Source organism: Martes martes (assembly GCF_963455335.1).
Source record: "Martes martes genome assembly, chromosome: 2".
NCBI classification, from domain to species: domain Eukaryota; kingdom Metazoa; phylum Chordata; class Mammalia; order Carnivora; family Mustelidae; genus Martes; species Martes martes.
Genome location: NC_137889.1, coordinates 49745688 through 49763987, shown reverse-complemented (window position 1 = coordinate 49763987; position 18300 = coordinate 49745688). Strand labels below are relative to the sequence as shown.

General features: G+C 51.7%; 1 protein-coding gene across 1 annotated transcript in view; it reads left to right on the top strand.

Moving 5' to 3' along the window:
- The first annotated feature begins 6260 nt into the window (after nt 1-6260).
- The window catches only part of EBF2 (EBF transcription factor 2), a 187243-nt gene continuing 175203 nt past the window's right edge, over nt 6261-18300 (top strand). Inside the window, exons 1-6 of the mRNA XM_080796779.1 lie at nt 6261-6925; nt 9425-9581; nt 10600-10663; nt 10962-11017; nt 11520-11593; nt 17690-17758. Coding sequence (XP_080652905.1) covers nt 6795-6925; nt 9425-9581; nt 10600-10663; nt 10962-11017; nt 11520-11593; nt 17690-17758 — 551 coding nt within the window. The 5' untranslated portion in view covers nt 6261-6794. The remainder of the gene's footprint in view (nt 6926-9424; nt 9582-10599; nt 10664-10961; nt 11018-11519; nt 11594-17689; nt 17759-18300) is intronic.

Sequence of the window (18300 nt, the reverse complement as noted above, 5' to 3'; positions counted from 1 at the left end):
GTAGCTCTGGAGGCATAAATATCCCCATTTTATCCATAAGGAAACTGAGATTCAGAGGAATAACACTCCCATTTCACTGGTTTGGAAACTGAGGCTCAGAGAGGCAGATCAAATCCCCAAGACCTCACCGGTAAATGCACGGCTCTAACCCGGGTCTGCCGACACCAAAGCTGGAAGAGTTTCTCCTTCGCCGCGCAGCCGGCCCTATAGGGACCCCTGGAGCGCCCCAGCTTGTCCTGGGTCAGAGCCAAAGTGCGGAGTTACCAGGGCTTCGTGGCCTTTAGTCCAGCGCCCCCTACACGGAGCCCCCGGCATTGCTCGAAACACCGCTCGAATTGCAGCCTGCCCGTGGGACCGCTCCCACGCGGGAGACCGCCCAGCCTGTGACCCCCTTCGGCTCTCCTTCGGGAAACCGGAATAAATGAAGTAAGCCGCCCCTTGAAGGGTGGGACGGAGCTGCTCAGCCCGGCGAACTAGCTCTGTGTTCCCAGCGGGTTCTGAGGTTTCACCTCCAGCTCCACGTCCCTCACGCCCTGGACCCACCAGCCCCAAAATGAGTGTCTGGCTCCTGGAGGTGAGGGGTTGGGGGGGACCCCATCGGACAGAGACGGAGTTCCTAGGCCTTGGGTCGCATTGGAGGAGATTCCACAGTTAGAAGTCCTGTTTACACTTTTGAAGACAACTTGAAAGCATGCATTTTGCCCAAATGCTCTTTTTTTCTCGATTTTTCTCTCTTGCCACCTGAAGGGTGTGATATGGGCGGAGGTGACAGTGATGTTTGTGTGTTGGAGGAAGAGATCTCCTAGTGCCAAATGGAAATTCTAGCTGGTGCCATATTTGTAGTTGTTACCACACTCCTCCACTCCCAACTCAGGAGGGGGAGTTGGGAAGACAAGTGTATTATGGAGAAGAAAGTTGGATCTGGAAGCCAAGGGTGTGTTTCTGGGGGCCAGGAGGAAGAGGGGACCAGGAGGGTGAGTGGGAGCCTTTTGTCACTCCTCCGCTATCTGAGGAGGGCGGTGCCTGCTGGGGGCTGGGATCCCCTGCGCACAGAGTGCGGAGTGAGCACGGGGCCGGAGTGGGCGCGTGTACATGTGTGTACGTGAGTGTACGTGTGAAATGTGGCGGCGCCCGCCGCGGCGGAGTTGTATGCTCGGCAAAAATATGAATAATCAACACATCGCTCACACCTCCGCCGCGAGCTGGGAGGGAGCTGGGAGGTCCCGAGGGCTTTCCCCAGCCGGCTGGCGGGAGGCGGGGACCACCAGGAAAAGAGGGGGGGGCATTTCAGAGTGGCTCTTCAGTTATCTTTCCCCTCAACTGAGCTGAGAAACCGAGAAAAGGGAGAGTGGGAAAAAGTCATATTTATACTTTCTCTGTTTAAAGGCCTTATATTGTATGCCAACTGTGGTGTATTGAAAGTGGAAGACTAGCGTGGGTCTTTGTCCCCAGTTTTCCAATTTATTGGTCGAGAGGCCATCTCCCATCCAATTTTGCACATTTGTAAATTGGGAGCAAATAATCCCACTGCAAATATTGCTGTTGAGTTTAAGGACACTGTGTGGCAGTACCTAGCTCCCAGAAGTGCTGGGCGAACGTCCAGCCTCGGTTCTTCTGCATCTTACTCTCCGCCTTATCTTGAGTGAAGACCTACTGGACTGGGTCTCTTAATGCTGGTCAATTAGCCCCTCGATCGCTGTGCCTTAACTGCTGTGGTGACCGAGATGCCAACATCTCCGCGCATAGGTACCTGGAAGAGGCTGCAACCCAGCGGTTCACCCCATCGCAGCGCCAATCCGGGGCTTGACGCTCAGGCCACCCCACCCACCCAGGAAGCCAGGCCCCCTGGCTGTCTTGGAGGCTGCACGAAGCGACTCTTTCTCTACAGATCACCTGCCTCCCTACACACACACCTCCGGGGTGTGTGCCATTCCCGGGCGGCAGCCGGCCCAGTTCCAACCACAGCTCTCCAAACGTCGAAACTCGGCTGCTCCTTCGCAAATTTGTTCTCTTGACCTTTCCGCTTCTTTGCCTCAGCTCGGGCTCCGATGCTTTCTGTGCCTGGATAAGAAAATGGGAAGAAAGGGTGTTTCAGACAGATGATACTAAGGGGAAAGGGAGCAAGCCAGAGAGGGGGAAGAAAAAGTGGAGAGGGGAGGAAGAGGTTTCTGGAGTTGCCAAGTGCTAGGGCAGAGCCAACTCTGGCACTTTCAGTCCGTTTTGGGTAAACCCACTGCAGTGACCGGGGTGGCTTGGGTGCAAGCAGTATCGTGTGTCTATAAAATGTTCTTCCGTGCCTCAGCATTTCTGCAGTCCCCTTCACTATGCAAAAATAAATCAAGAAGCGAATATAACTTTTTACCAAATTGTCCTGAAAGAGAATTGTTCTGCATGGATGGTGGAGTCCTCCTGAAATTTTTGTGGTGCATTTGTGAATACAGTAGTATCTTTCCCCCCTCCCTCTCTAGGGAATTTTTATTTATGAAGCACACAAGTCCAGTTTCTGCAAGACAAATATCCGTGTTGAAATTTGGAATGGGAGTTAGTAGAGTTGGATAATTTTTTAAAATACCCACGAAGAATTGTGAGCTAAATATTCGGCAGGATTCTGAGATGGAGAGCAAATCCATTGATTTCTATTCCAGCAAATAAAAAGAAAATGTTCCAACTAAAACAAACAAACAATTTGGAAAAATCACTGAGAGGCTTACTTTTTCCATTTACAAAACCCAGACTGACTATCCCTATGGATCGAATTCCCTGGGTACCAGCCAGGCTCTGTTCTTTGGGCTGCATAGACCCAGGCGCCTCAGTGAGAGTCTGAGGGGTTTGGGTGAAGGTCAGGTTGCAAGGGAGAGGTGTTTTCACACTTCTGATTTCACCCCAGGGTACTGCCTGATGAGAACGAGGCTTGGTGAACAATTTTCTAAGAAAAATTTCCGAACCTCTGACCCGGAGGAGAGATGCGGCGCCCAGGAGACTGGACCGAACGATATTAGGGGAAATGGGCTTTAAAACCGATCCGGAGGAAATTGAACATACCGCACTAAGGTGCGGATGTGAAACGTGAACGGATAGAAAACTGGGGAGTTCCTTGGGAAGAGTGAACAAAGAAGCGGACGGGGTAGAACACGGAACACCGCCACCCCCACCACAATTTTTTGTAAATAGAGTGTCGTGAAGAATTTTAATAGTGGTCATTTTAGATTTTTCTCGACCCTGGCAAGGGGCAGAACGAAGCTCGCGGGCGGGAGTCGGGGATGCGCGCGCGGGCTCCGCACCCCCGCAAGGTCGGCCTTCCCGGGGCCGCAGCTGCGCCAGCCGGGCCCCCGCGCAGCTCAGGGAGGGATTTCTGTGGCGTGCTCTAAAAGGAGGTTTGTTGGGGGTAGCCGGCGGCTACGGAGACGAGAGTGACCCTCCAGGAGCAACGGCTCACTTCACTATCAACCAACGCTCCTTCTGCGCGGGTGGCCAACTCTGAGTCCATCCTCCCCCAGACATACACAGAACTAATTAAATCCAACTCATTTGGCAGAGACGCTCCTGCTCCCCAAAGGTCAAGGCGCCGCCCTGTTGGGCCCAAGGCTTCTTCCCCCTACTCCTTGTCCCCTCAGCCCTCCTTCCCGTGCTAGCCCAGGAACTTCATCTCCGCCCAGAGGGAACTTGGACGCCCGCGGCTCGCAGCCGGTGGGCCCCCGGCAGTCCAGGGCTGTTTGCCCGGAGCTCCCAAAGCAGCTCGGGGAGGGCGCCCCTAGCGCAACCGTCTCAGGGGTGGGGGTGGTGAAGTGCAGCTCCCACTCCTCCCAGGTCAAAGTTCCGGGGTCTCCGCTCTCCCAGGCTACCTCCCCGCTGGGCACCGCGGCCGCAGAACTTGTCTCTGGGAGGTGGGGTGGGGGCGCCCGCGCCGCGCGGCCGTCTGGTTTGGGGCGGGCGGCAGTGAGCCGGTAGAAAGGACCAATTCATTCGCTTCCTGAGGGGCATAATTTGGGTGGCAGCTGTTGCGGGAGAGAAGAGCCAGCGTCCTCGACCCTGGCTCTGCCCTTTAACCCCAGCTACTCCGGACCTGAGGGCCAGGCTGTCCCGCCAGGCTCAGGCCCATGGTTGCCTCGCCGTCCCTCGGACTGCGCTCGGTACCTCTCTTGGGCAGCGTGGAGGTGCAGCCGATCAGAGGCCCCTTGAAAAAAAAATCTCCCGGCTCATGAACACATCTTGAAGGACTCAAGGGCTGTTCCACACTCTCCGCCGCCACCGGAGGCATCGGCTCCGCTTGGCACAGACCGCAGATGAGAATGGGGGTGGGTGGTTTAGGTTCAGAGAGATTTAAACGAGAGCGGGCCAGGGTAGAAGACTCTGAGAGCTTAGTGTTTGCACGGACCGAAATATCCATAAAGCCTGCATATAAAAGAGAATTGCCAGATTGAAACAGAGTAGAAGTTTCAATCCTACAAATTTCTCTCCCACCCTCCTTCTTTCTATGGACAACTCCTATCTTTGTTTTTGCAACAGTCCCGTGCCATATTCTGGCCCCCAGCCTTTCTTCATTGCTCCCTTTTGTCCAACAGGACCAAGCCGGAGCCCTGGGGTCGCAGTGCCACAATCAGCACAACCCAGAGGCGGGGGTTTCACCTTCTCCGCCCCCTAAATTAACTACCCCAATCCCTGGACCCTGGATTTGTACAGAAAGGGTTCGCTCACCCTCCCCCATCCCCTCCTCATTGGTTTTCAAGTGAGTATCTGCAGTAGAGACCTGCGCATCCTGAGCGCGATCCCGCGGGCGCAGTCTAGGGTCGCGGTTTGCCCCCGGGGTAGAGGAGAGGCGCAGACCGGTTCCGCTCTCAAGAGAGCAGCATTTTCTGAAAGTGCGAGCTTCCAGTCCACTCTGGCAAACGAGTTGCAAGGCGCTGTGTCCTCTAGCGGCAAACTCTCGCAGTTCATTTCTGAGCGCTCACCTACACCTAAGGGATCTGGTCAAGAGTCAATTCACGCTCAAATTTGAGTCCTAAATGGGGGGAAAGTCTCCTGAATGTAATCCAGGCTTTAGCCAAGGCCCTCTCAGTAATGAAGCCGGGAGGCTCGGGCGCAGTCGCCCGAACTGTGGAACAGCTGATTTGTCTCCTCCATGGCAGATGGTCTTTGAGCACAGATTTGCATTCATTGTCTTCAAATCTGTTTTCGCGCTGGTGTTCTAGATTTCAGCAGCAGATCTATGCGCAGATCAGAATACAAAAGGAGAAGCAAGAAAATAACACCCAGCCAGGAGGATTTTTAATAGGCACCGCGAGCTGCCCGGCATAGTTAAAAAGCCGTCTAGGGTTTCAGCTGTTTGGCTGAGCCGCCGCCGCCTCCCGGCCACCAGCCCTCGGGCAGCAACGCGGCGACCGCGCGCGGTGGGCAAAGTTTCCGCGACTTCCCCGCTGCCTCCCTGCGGCTCCTCTGCTGGCTTCCCTGGGCTTCGGGAACTGGAGTGGGGTGGAATGGGGAGCTCCCGGGACAACGCCGGGAAGCTCTCGCGCTCAGCGAACCACGAGCTGTCAGCAAGCTCTCATCTGCACGGGTGCGACTCCGGCTCGTGTCTGCCCTGGGGTATTTTCCTTAGCTCCTTGGCCGTTTTCCGTGACACTCTATTTATTTGAATAGCACTTGAGCCTTGCTTGTCCCCCACCCTGCGGCTTTCATTCATATATCCTCCTCTCTCAACAACTTGTAAACCGCACACAAAATCTGAGTGTCTCCACGAAACTCCAGGAGACTTGGGGAGAGCCACTCAGGGCACTGGGTTGCTTTGGGGAACGTTTGCACAAAACATAAGTACATGTGGTCACTCTCTCCGCTTCTTCACAAACATGCACACAGATTCAAGTCCCGAGAATAAGAATGAATATGCCTCCCCGCAGGCTTCAAAAATTTGCATCTAGTGGAGAGATCCACCGAGGCTTCCCGCTCCCGCGGCCAGACTGAGCGGGTACATCCCAACCTGCAGGGCCTGACTATTCGGCTTGAGCTCAAGATTTGGGGGCCCCAGCCCACGCACGCACACGGGGTTCGGGGAAGGACGCAGCGTCCACAGCTTTCTGTCCCCTTTCACCTCCCGGACTCCCAGCAACGCCGAGCGTGGCGCGCGCCGCCGGAGGACGTCGGCCCGGCCTGCCCAGCGCCGGCCAATCCCGAGCGTCCATGCAAATGAGGCTCCTTATCGGGCCGCGGCTCCGCCTCCCGCGGCTGCGGCCGTGGTAACCCATTCATGGGGCCCGCGCAAGGCTGCAGCCCGGTTCCGCGGTGCTCGCAGCCACCGCCTCCTCTCCGCTCCGGGTCTTTCCCTTCCTTTTACAACTGATCCTGTTGGGGATTTTTTTTTTTTTTCTAAATTCGAGCGGTGGGGAGGAGCAGGGAGGGGGGACCAGGAGGAAGGGGAGCGATTAGGCAGCCATCAATCTCCTCCTGTTTCTCCCAGAACAGGTGATGCTTCTAAATTGTGATCACTTTCTGGAGGCAGCGCTGCAGCTGGAAGGATGCGAGCGACCTAGGACGGAGGCCCTGAGGCGGCAGATCTGAACTTGCGCAGGATAAATAGCAAACTTTAACTACATCAGCCCGCACCTCACGCGCGGAGCAAAGGACGGGTTATCTCTTTTTACCACCCCCTCCCCCCCAAGAGAGACTCAAACTTCGGCTCTTGATCCCCTTTCTTGGATTGCTTTGGAGGAGACGTTTTGGTGTTTGGTGACAGCATTGGGAACAGTAGGGACAGTGTTGTAACTCGTATTTTTAAAGCGACAGTAGACCAGACTTTTTAAATGTTTGGGATTCAAGATACTTTAGGAAGAGGACCAGCTCTGAAAGAGAAATCGCTGGGTGCCGAGATGGATTCGGTCAGGTCCTGGGTCCGGAATGTCGGCGTGGTGGACGCCAATGTCGCGGCGCAGAGGTAATGATACGGCCTCACCATTATTATGTTCTTAAAGTCTTTTCTTCGTTCCCTTTCTCGCTCTCACCGTCTGTCTGTCTGTGTGCCCCCTCTGTCTCCCCCCATCTGTCGTCCTGGCCCCGCGCGCTGGAGCTGGACCTGGGGCAAGCAGGTCACTGCAATTAGGGGGACACTTACCCCGCAGCCAACACTCGAGTTTCCGAACTGCCTGGGTCGTTTGTGTTTCTCCCCAACTCCTTCCCCACAGACCACTCTTTGGGAAGAAAAATAACAAGAGTGGCATCCAACGCCTTGCCGCTCAGCCCTTAGTCCTGCGATGCGGGCCCAGCCGGGAGCGGAGCGCAAGGACGCGGGCTGGCAGCGGCGGCCGCCGGAGAGCCGGGCTTGCCGGCGCCTCCCGGCTTTCGCCACGCCGCTCGCAAGCGCCTCTCCTCCCGCATCTTGCCGGGTGATTCCTGAAGGCCGGAAGCCCCGCGGCCAGATGGCGTCGGCGACGCGAGGAGTGGGAGAGGCCGGAGCCGCTGCTGGGAAGGCAAAGCGGCCGGGAGCTCCGGGGCGGAGGGCAGGCTGGAGATCCAGGCTCGGAGATAAAACAGTGGACCAGACCTAAGGAAGAGGGGGTGAGGGGGAGACAAGAGATTAAAAAGGAAAGACGAAGGAGTAACAGTAGAAAGAGCTGCAGAAAAGGAAGAAAGGCGAGGAGAGGAGACGGGCGGCAAACGCAGGCATCAGCAGCCTTTAGTTTTGCTAGTTACTGAAGTTGACTTTGTTTCTAAGCGTCCGCGTGCTGATATAGTAAACGCCTTGTCAAGGGTGCCACCCCACAAAGACATTCTGGTCCCTTTCCCTCATCACCACTACTAAGCTGGGATTTATGGTTTCCGCGTCCTTGCCTTCGAAAGACAGCCTCCCTCCCACAAACCCCAAAGAGCCTACGAACTTGTTCCCACGACTCCAGCCTTCCTATCTTCTCCCCTAGCCATCTCCCTCTAAGTCCTGACATCACTCAGAGAAATGCCTCCTTTCCCAGACAGGCCACATCTCCAGGTGTCCCGGGTAGAGCGAACCAGCCGCCACCCTTGGAGGAGAGGAGACCGGGGCGGCCGCGGCTCCCTCCCTTCTACAGGAGCCCGGGGCGCTGCTATACCCCCACACCACCCCCACCCCCCGCCCCCAGGCAGACAGCACAAGGCAGAGGCGGCTTTCCGCCGCAGTCTGGGGACTCTTAGAGCTTCCGCCGAGGGAAATCAGGCAGCTTCGCAGACCGGGCTCCGAAGCGCATTTCCTTAGCCAAGCATCTTAAAGACACCTCCCCTACTTCCCTCCTTTACCCGGATCAAATAATTGTTAAACTTGGAATACGCAACCCAAGTGACGGACTCTAGCCAGAATTTTACGCCATTCAGAAGAGTGAAAGTGCTCGCGCCCTGGGGTATGAGGCCCAGAGATCCCAGAGCCGCGGGGCAGCCCGGGCCATCTGCGCGTTCGCCTGGGCCCTGAGACTTCTGTTAAATGTGATCTGGCGGCTAGTTTGTCCCCGGCCGCGACAGGTCTGCGGGGAGGTGTGTGCACACACTCAAAACGCTCGAGGGCGCCTCCCGGGTCCTCCAACATGGGTTTCGCGGTCAGCGGGTTTGGCTGGCGCCGCCAGGAGATGCAGCTTAAGCAGGGATCCCCCTGGTCCCAGGCGAGGACGCTCTCCGCCTCTTAATAACATTTTGCCTTCTCCAAGAGCAGCAGTTCTGGGGGCGGGGTCCCTAGTATCATGTCGTCCGCAGTGGCCCGTGATCCTTGGTCCTGTGGATTCCACTCTGTCACTGTCGGGGAGCAACTTTTCGGAAGAGCGAGGGAAGCCGGAGGAGAGGCCTCTCCATGTAGGTTGAGGCTTGGGCTCTGGGTTTTCTGCCCGGCCCCAGGGGGTTCCCCACCCACCAATTTTTGGGAGAGAGCAAGGAAGGCATAGTGACCAGTAGCAATAGGTCAGTTAGCTTCAATGAAGTTGAAGGAAAAGGTCGCTTCTTCAAAAGTCAGGAGGCATTTATTGCTCTAATCCCGGGGGCCTAGTTCCAAATCCTGATCCAGCTAGGGGCTCTACCTGAGGGTGACTATAGGGACGGCCCTATGGGGATAAGACTGGGGCTGCCTCCTTTGGGGTTGTTTGGGGCATTGGTCTGCATTGGGGATCTTTTGGTCTCTAGTAAAGACCAGACTGTGAGCTGCAAAGCGCTGGGATGCCCCGGAGGTTGGAACAGCCCATGGTGGCGGTGTACAGGGCGGTGGTCCCGTTAAGCCGACCCCTGTGCCCACTGCAACTACTCGAAAGTGTCCCCTTTTCTTACATTGAATTGCAGAAAGGTCTGAGGGGCCCAGAACTCTGGACCCGGGACCAGAACCCTTGACAACCCCACCCCCCCGTGGTATTTGTGTGGGCACGTTGGTAATGTGGTGTCTTTCTCTCCTTCCCTCTGTCTGGTGTCCCCCGTGTCTCTTCCTGCTCAGCGGAGTCGCCCTGTCCCGGGCCCACTTTGAGAAGCAGCCTCCCTCCAACTTGAGGAAATCCAACTTCTTTCACTTCGTTCTGGCGCTCTATGACAGGCAGGGGCAGCCGGTGGAGATTGAGCGCACAGCCTTCGTTGATTTTGTGGAGAACGACAAAGTAAGCGAGGTCCCCCTCTTCTCCTCACGGCCTGATAACTACCTTCTTGCAAAGCACTAAAGATTCCATCTGTCATTCGAGACACCTTTCCATTCATATCATCAGAAATGATAAATCGAGGCTTCTGGCCCTAGCCTCTGAGTCAGTCAATTTCGGGTACCTCCTCGCTGCGGGGGCGCTGGCGGCTGTATGAACCCAGCCCCTGGGTCATTAGCAGAGCCTGCGCATGGACTGACCGTGGAGCAAACCCCCTTCAGACCAGAGCATGTCCTTTTCTGGGTTATTCTATTTTATTTTATTGTTATTTTGCACCTGCCAGCGCCCGTGGAGTGGAGACCTAGAGCCCAGTCTTGGCCCGCCTTCCCCGTTTTGAGCCCACGTTTCCACTCTCACTCCCCAGTGCAGTGTCCACATTGACCCAGGCTCAAGTTTGGGGGCTGGATTTGATCTCAGATAAAATGGACATGTGACAAAAGGAAAGTCTTTCGCCCTCTCTGGGCCTGCAGAGCTTTAGGGCAGAAGCTTCCTGAGGTCCCCTCGAATCTGGGCCCTGGTGCCTGAGCTTGTGGCCCCAGAGGCTCCAGTCTTGATGAGATAGAGCCAGATGCTGCCCTTGCAAATGACAGGTCCCTGCATCTTTCTTCCAAGGGAGGCCCTGGGACTTCTTAAGGAGGGAGAGAGCCCCGTTGGGTTGGGAGGGGCCGGTTTAAAGGCATCCTTGGTGGGGTGTCCTATTGTTAGCTCCTGGGGGGGGTCACACTTCTAAGGACATTTTTGAGGGGGAGGGACAGAGGGGTGGCCCTGGGTCAAGTGGCCAGAGCCATAGCAAGTTTCAGAGGTTGGCCCAGGGCAGACGCTAGTGCCCTTTGACCTGGGGCTGGGCAGGGGGTTGTTCAAAGCTGAGGAGTGAGCGGCAGGAAAGGCGGTGGGAGGCCGTGCGGGTGTGCGCTCTAGATTTTCCTTCACTGGGTGGGGGGCGCTGGAAGGCAAGGGACTCGAACACTGCCTGTCTTTTCAGGAACAAGGCAACGAGAAGACCAACAACGGCACCCACTATAAGTTACAGCTCCTCTACAGCAATGGTAAGCGCGTAGCGTCGGCGGTGCCCGCTCGTTTCTCTTGCTAGGAGGGCGGCTGACCACGTCGCAATCTCTTGCAGTCAGCCTCCAGACAGGGGAACGCAGGGCTGCAGGAGGCTGGGGCAGGACCAGAGGCGAGTGCGTGGTCTTTGCCCCCAGGACCGCACAGCCCAAGTGCTTGCCGGAAGTCGGGAGCTGGGGGGCTGCTGCCTGGACTTCCATCCCCCAGAGCAGGGACTGGTCTGGGTGCCGCCATCGGCTCCGCGGCCCTTACCTCTTGCCCCCACCCCTCCCCCCACAGGCGTCCGCACGGAGCAGGACCTATACGTCAGGCTCATCGACTCAGTCACCAAGCAGGTGAGCCGGCACCAGTCTCCTTTACCCTCGGGCACCCCTGACCCCCCAGCACCACCCCCCTCCCGCCCCCCCCCGACCTCTGCCCACCCCCCACGATTTCCTGGGTTGGACTTCACATGCCTCTCTACATCAACTAGCACCTTGTCCAACCTGGAGAGCAATTTTTTCCCTCTCTCCCCACCGTGCCCTCTTTCTTTCTGGCTGGGGTTGGGGGTAGGAGAGCAAAGGGGTGAAGAGAGGAAGCAATTGGTGGGAGATCCTATCTCCCCAAACATTCCCTTTTGCAGGAAATATGTCCTCACTAGGGCAAACTTCTTTATTATTCTTTCGCTCGAATTAATCAGGCCACAGCTCAGGTTCTGGGCTAACTCCTAATGAAGAAGTGGGCAGAGGGGGAAAAACCAATTCTGTGCTTGTTCTGAAGTCCCCTTTCCTTTGTCTTTCCATTGCCCTCCTGTGTTCCCTTCCTGCTTCCCCACAAACTCCCCACACTCCTTTGCAGCCCATAGCTTACGAGGGACAAAATAAGAATCCAGAAATGTGCCGCGTTCTCCTGACCCACGAAGTGATGTGCAGGTAAGTGTCTCTTTTTCCTGCGGGCTTTGCTGGAAAGCGGGACAGGTGAGCCGTGCTGGCCAGCTTGCGTGCCTCCCAGCCATTGACTTTCAGGAGTCGTGGCTCCAAGGGAGGGAGGCCTTACCCCGGGGGCTGATCTGCCAGAACTCCCCCTTAAAGGCAGATTCTTAGAGCATATCCCTTAGGACTCCAAAAGGAAACTCAGAACCACTCAGGATTTCAAACCCTGGCATCTCAGGAGTTTCTTCCGTTAAGAGGAACGTCTCTGTTGTCTGGCGGTCAGTGGCAGCGCAGGGGCGGGGGGCGGGCAGCTCCCGGCCAAGTTTGGGGTTGCAGACTTTGGGACTCTACCCGAGGTCCGCACTGCTAGGTTCCAGCCTGTTCTGCCGGCTCCCAGTAGATTTCCAGGAGGGGCTACTTGTGGAGTATGGAGTCAAGGCACTGGAAAAGACTTGCAGTCTGGGAAAGGAACTACCCGAGGGTGAATCCCCCCACCCCCAACCACAGAGGCACCTTTCTGTGATGCCGAAGGGTTTCCTTCCTCGGGGGATGTCGCTTCTCCGATGATTTCCCTTGTTAGGGGAGTTTCTGAGGTCAGGAGAAACTACTGGAGAGAAAGAGCAGTCCCGTTGACCACTAGTGGGAGAGGTGGGGAGACGACCTCATTACAGGGGTCCAGAGCAACAGTTGGATTCTGAGCATCAAGTTGTGAGAGGCGCAGTCTCCTCAGATCCCTGCATTTTCCCCCATCTTCTTTCCGGAGACCAATCGTTCCATTTGAGTCCCTTCTTCTGCTCAACTAGAAGAGAATTAAAAATTAGAAGAAATTCATCCACACACTTAATTATCCATCCTTTGAACAAACGTTCGAGTATTGGGGACCCACCACAGCAAAGGAGAAACGGAAACTCTGAAAAGAGGTGGCTATTTGACTATAAACATTTAAATGTCAAGATCATACATGTTTTTCTTCCTCCCAAATCTCGGATTGGAGAGAAAGCCTGTTCTTCCTTACTCTGCTGATGTCCCAGTGAACGTCCACCAGCTCCAGACTTGCTAGTTTTGGATAATTGCAGGCCATCTGATTTAGTTTGGACTGTTTTATGGGCAGCTCCCAGCTGCCTGGACTCCCTCCCAACCCAGTCAGAAAGAAACCATAACAATCAGCCATGTTTGTTTTGGTTTTGACCAAGTATTAGAAAAACAAACTTTGCCAAATGCAAAGTTCAATTCTGCCCGTGGCCTCAGCAGAGGGGAATGGCGCTTCCCTGCCTGAGTAGCTGGGAGAAGCCATGGGTAATGGAGTGAGCAGATAGCCACTCCATTATCCCAGGGTTCCTGATAGATTCCTTCAAAAAGGAAATGCAATTCCAAGAAGAGCTTGCATGTAATACCTGAGATTAAATAGAACACTTTGATTTGGTTGGGAAATTGAAGGACTTTTTTTTTTTTTATCCCTCTTTATACTTTTAAATGTCTTTGTTTGGAGAGATTATCTTCTTAAAAGAAAGGAAAACAAACCCCCAAACTGGCCCATTGTCTGACAAATTATACCTATCACTTTAAATAATACTCGCACGCCCCATCCAGCTGTAGTTAAGGCTGACATTTTTATTTTTAAGCCCAATCAAATCCTCCTCATTTTATGCTGTTTAAGTAACAGCATCAATTTTTAAAGCCTCTAGTTTAGTCTGCATTAGTAACACAATATAAAAATTTAATGTACTGTAACTTCTCTGCATCTGAGACCTGGGAAGACGTTCTGTGATTTTCTTCCCCAAACTAGAATTTAAAACAAATATTAATTATGGATAAATAAATGATCCATTGGATGAGTACTGTGTATGGTGTGTGTGTGTGCGTGTGTGTGTGTTTGGGAGATAGTTGGGGTGATGGCAAATATTGGATGTAACCAGAGGCGAAGATCTCAATTTGTCAGTCAGAGCTGGTTGATTGTCCAGTAAGGGAAAAAAGTTCCTTCTCCCACATTTTAGGGGCCAGGGAGAGCAGTCAGTGATTGAAGGATGAATCAGATGAGCTGTTCTGAGGGGTTATTTCCTACTCTTCGTTCCCTTTGGTCTTGGGCATACCTGAAAATTTCCTTGAATGGTTTTATGTTCTGTAATCCTTAGGAAAAAAAAAAAAAAGCTCATAAATCAGCATTGAGCTTTCAGAGGGAACAAAATAAATCTCTTTAGGAATAACTTTTTCTCCCTTTCGCAGTTGTCTCTGCTCCTTTCTTCCCTGCTTTAGTTCATTTTGCCAATTATTAGCAAGGAGAAATCTAGTTGTTATGTTGCTGCCAGCCAGCCCTGTGCCCTCAATGCTCAGAGGGTTAAAAGATATTATAATTTGAACAGAAGTCGTCTCAAGGCCTACAGCTGGCTAATAACAGAGCTGTATTGAGCGCGAGCAAACCCCACAGCTGTGACTTTTCGCCACAAGGCGCAGGCTAGACAGGGTCCTAATCAGATGGGCCAGCCGGGCAGTGGGGCCAGTGTCTTTACCGGCCAGATGGTGTGAATTTAGACACTTTTGTTATGCAATCGCAGGGAGGAGTTGGGGAGAAGAAAACAAAACAAAAGCCACCATGCTGTGCGCTTATTTGAGTTTGAAATTAGAGACAGATTTTTGAAAGTTGAGGGTTGAATTTTAAAAACGATTTTGGAGGGGAAAGGGCACATTCGCTTGTCTTGAACAGGAGTTTGACGGACTGGACACCCTGTGTCCCAGGCTGGGGATTTTTTTCTTCTCCAGCCATCCTTTGGGCCCCTTTCTTCTTCCTTTTGGAAAAATGCAGGTAAGATTCAGGATTGGGATGCGATTTTCCATATTCCCCCAGCCTCATCACCAGCTTGGTTTATTTTTTCTCTTTCCCTCTCTAGAGACTCTGGGAGATGGGGAGGACCAGAGAGTCCTGTAGTGTTTGAGGGAAAAGGTTGAGAGTGTTTCAGGGAAAAGGTTCTCTGAGGAAGAATTAGAATAAAATAAATCAAACACAGCCAAACTGCAGAGTGGAGGACCAACCTGCGTTCTCATTCATTAGGGAGAAAAAGCCTTTCTGAGCCTCTCTGTGGTAGTTAGGAACACAATCAACCTAGTGCCAAGTTCAGTTTCCTCTTCTCTTTGTTTATTTTCCCCCTTCCTTTCCTATTTTACAGTCTTAAAATCTTCTGTTTTAAAGAAACACCAGGAACATCAGACCTAGAGACTTGCTTGTTAGAAGATAACCCTATAAAGCCTTTTCACTAAAGTAGCCGAACCTGAAGTTGGTTGCACAGGCTTTGTCTCTACAGCAAAGGGAGAGGAGAATGGAGTTTGTTATCTGAGTAATTCAGGGCCCCAGTCCTTCTCATCCACCAAGCATATATCTGATCCCAGCGCGATTGTTTGCAGACGGGGGTTCATGAATGTCCTCCACTTTCCACTTCCCTTTGCTTATGTTAATATTACTGGCATGAGGATGGAATGTCATTTAAGAAACCAGATTTTTAAAAAAAAGTAACTAAGACATCTTGATGAGAACTTTTTTTTTAAGAAAGGAAAAGAAGTAGTTTTGCCTCACTCCGAGAAATTTTGGGAGGGGCTCAGATGGAGCACATGCAGTCCATTCGTATTATTTTTATTCCTTTACTGTTATAGCCCGGACCAAGTGAGTGTCTTCTATATCTCTTCTGTGCTATTAACATTGGAGATTGTACTTAAATATGTTACCATTAGAACATGGAAGATTGAGTCCTAAAGTTTCTCTGCATTTTTCCCTGAATATCATTTCCTTCCTCTATGAGAGGCACCAGGCTTACATTTTTATCTGTTTTTCTATTCCTTCGGAGAAAATCCCCATGGAAAGCAGCTGAATTCAGCTCAGCAATTCTGCAAACTTACTCGGCCTCTTCAGAATCATTCCTTCTCAAACTAAACAGATTGGCACAACCTGACAGTCCGTGCTCTTGTAATTAAATTGTACTGGTGTCGCACACATATTTGGGTTAGACTGACATACTACTGATGTCAAAGGGGAGTCTAGCTAGAAGGTCTTTAGGTAACAAGCATGCCTGGGCTTTTGAAATTGTGTTGCTAAGAAAAAAAAGCTTTGCCTGAGCAGCAGAGGTATTCTGCTGACATCAGCAACAGAAGTAGGGAGAGGTGGGTGAGGGGAGTGGGTGGTGGTAGGGAGTTGGGAAGAGAGACAAGGGCTTTGGAAGGTGGGAAAGCAGCTGGCCAGCATTTTTATTGGTGTTAATCTTGGGATGGATTGAAATTTTAAAAGTTAAGACCCAATATAATTTCAAAGGCAAAATATTATTTCAGAAAGTCCCCAGTGGCAAGCTCTGGTATTTAAGAACATTGAGACAGTTTTTCTTTTACTTCCTACTAATTTGATTAAATTTCTTAAAACCTCCTAGCGCTCATTTGGTGAAACTTGTTTAGCACCTCTTCAGTCTGTCTTGCTCTTGGAGAAAGGTAGAGTGAGTCGCCAGGTAATCCCACACACCCATGTAGGAGCAGACATGAACTTGCAAAGTTTTACAAAGACTTCTTTATTCGTTTGTTTGTTTTTTAATTCTGTGGAGGACCAGAGAGGGCAAGTGGACTGGAGGGAGCCACAGAGCAAACTGTGTCTGGACTGGTGGTAGGCCCCAGAGTCCCTGGTGCCTTGTGGTCTCGCTCTTTGCCTTGTTTTGTCATCACTTCCAAAGAGAGATTGGGGATCTCACTGCCTCACTGCTTCAGAAACAAAGAAGGGCCTCTGGAGATAATCTAGTCCAGTATTTTAATTTTATATATAAGGTTGGCAAAGCCCAGAGGGATTAAGCAGATTTGACTACCTTCTCTCAGCTGCTTGGTGACAGTGTCGTATGGGACGCCAGAGCCCCGATTCTCACTTCAGCCATCTTTCCATTGTGTTGCTTTGCTCTCAAACTTAAACAGATTGTGGGAAGGGCAGTACTGACATCTAGTTTGCTTATTTCCTGGTGGTTATGAGGCATAGTCTCCGACCAATGTGGATGGTCTTTTTTTTTTTTTTTTTTCCCTATGCAATGTCAAGGCTACGTTCTTAAGCAACTACTGTTGATGGTAGACCAGGTGCTTGAATGAGCCATGAGGTATTTGGAAGTCTGAGGTCGGGTGGCGGCGGGTAGCAGCAAGGGGAGGTGATTTTCCAGTGCTTCCCCACCACCCAGTTTCCTTTGCTTTTGTCACATCTGTCTAGGTCCTTCTTAGAGACACCTTTGGATTGGAGCATTTTGCTCACTGCTCAGGTCCGACAGAGTCCTTCCTGTCTGCTGTAGTTGCTGTAGGGCTTCTTCTTTTCTTTCTCTCTCCCAGATAATTCCACAAGCCTTTCTCCAGCATCTGCCAGGTACCCAGCACTTTGCTAGGTGGAAGTCTTGGGAGGTAGCAGCTTCAGGATGGGACTTACACAGGAAGTCCCAATTCTGTTCTTGACATTGGTGGAAATCATGGGAGAGATCATTTTAGGTCTCTCTGCCTCATTTTGTGTCTTTCTGCCTCATTTTCTCCCAATTTTGCAATGTACATCATGGTTCTGGTCTTCCTCCTTCATCTTTAGAAAATGAGAGAAATGGATAAATAACTAAATGTTTATAAAGTATACTGAGTTCTCTGGAAAGATATTATTATTATGTACATGAGGTTGATAAAGCCAGGCAGCTACTCGGGGTCTATTTTATGTCTTCTCCTTTCCCTTATTTCTTCAAATATTTATTAAGACACAAAGATCTAAAAGACACAATCATAAAATCATTCAACATGGAACTGGAAGTGACCTTATAGATTAAAAAATCCAACACCTATGGTTCAGAATACAAATATGGCTCCTGGGAAAATTGTGATTTGCTGAGAATTACCCAGTTATAAGCCATGAGTGAGAATTTGAGAGAGTATCTTTGGACTTAGGGTTCAGTGTTGTTTTTAAACCCAGCCATAAATCCTGAGCTCAAGCAACTGAATGCTAAGAGGCTACCTAGGACATGATCACTTTTGTGAATATTTCTACATTGTATGCTCATTGTATTTTCTTGATACTTTAACAAATTTCTTTTATTCTCTTGGTTCCTTCCCAATCTACAGTCGATGTTGTGAGAAGAAAAGTTGTGGGAACAGAAATGAGACTCCTTCAGACCCCGTCATCATCGACAGGTAGGGGGAGAAAGTGATTGAAGCGATTATTCCTGGTTTCTTTCCTTTATGAATCTCAACACTGAGTACCAATTGCTTGGGATTTGCCATAAGGTTGGTTTCATGCTGTCTTCAAGGCAAAGCTAGTCCAACATGTGTTTTCTTGTTCTGGTTGACCTTTCTTGGAAGAAGTCAGAACCTTCTTTTCTGAACCTGTGTCTCTAAATCTATGATGGGATTCTTTTCCAGGTGCACTGATGTCAACCTAATAAGGAGTATGTGGATGGTAAAGGATTCCTGCTCTCCTATCTGGCAGAGCTGGGTCTCAGTAAGTTTCTTGGAAGAGGCAGTGTACCCCAAGTTAAGCGGCAACTCCTTTATCATTCTCAGCGATTGCTGTTGGGTTTGAAGACTATCAGTTTAGATTACAGTTTAGGGGATTGTGACAAGCTCTCTCCTGCACTGAGGGAGATTCTGTTCTACCACAGAGCATTGCATTCTGGGTCTTATGTTATATTCAGAGTGGGAAAGATTCTCTGGGACAAGATGCTAATTCATTGAAA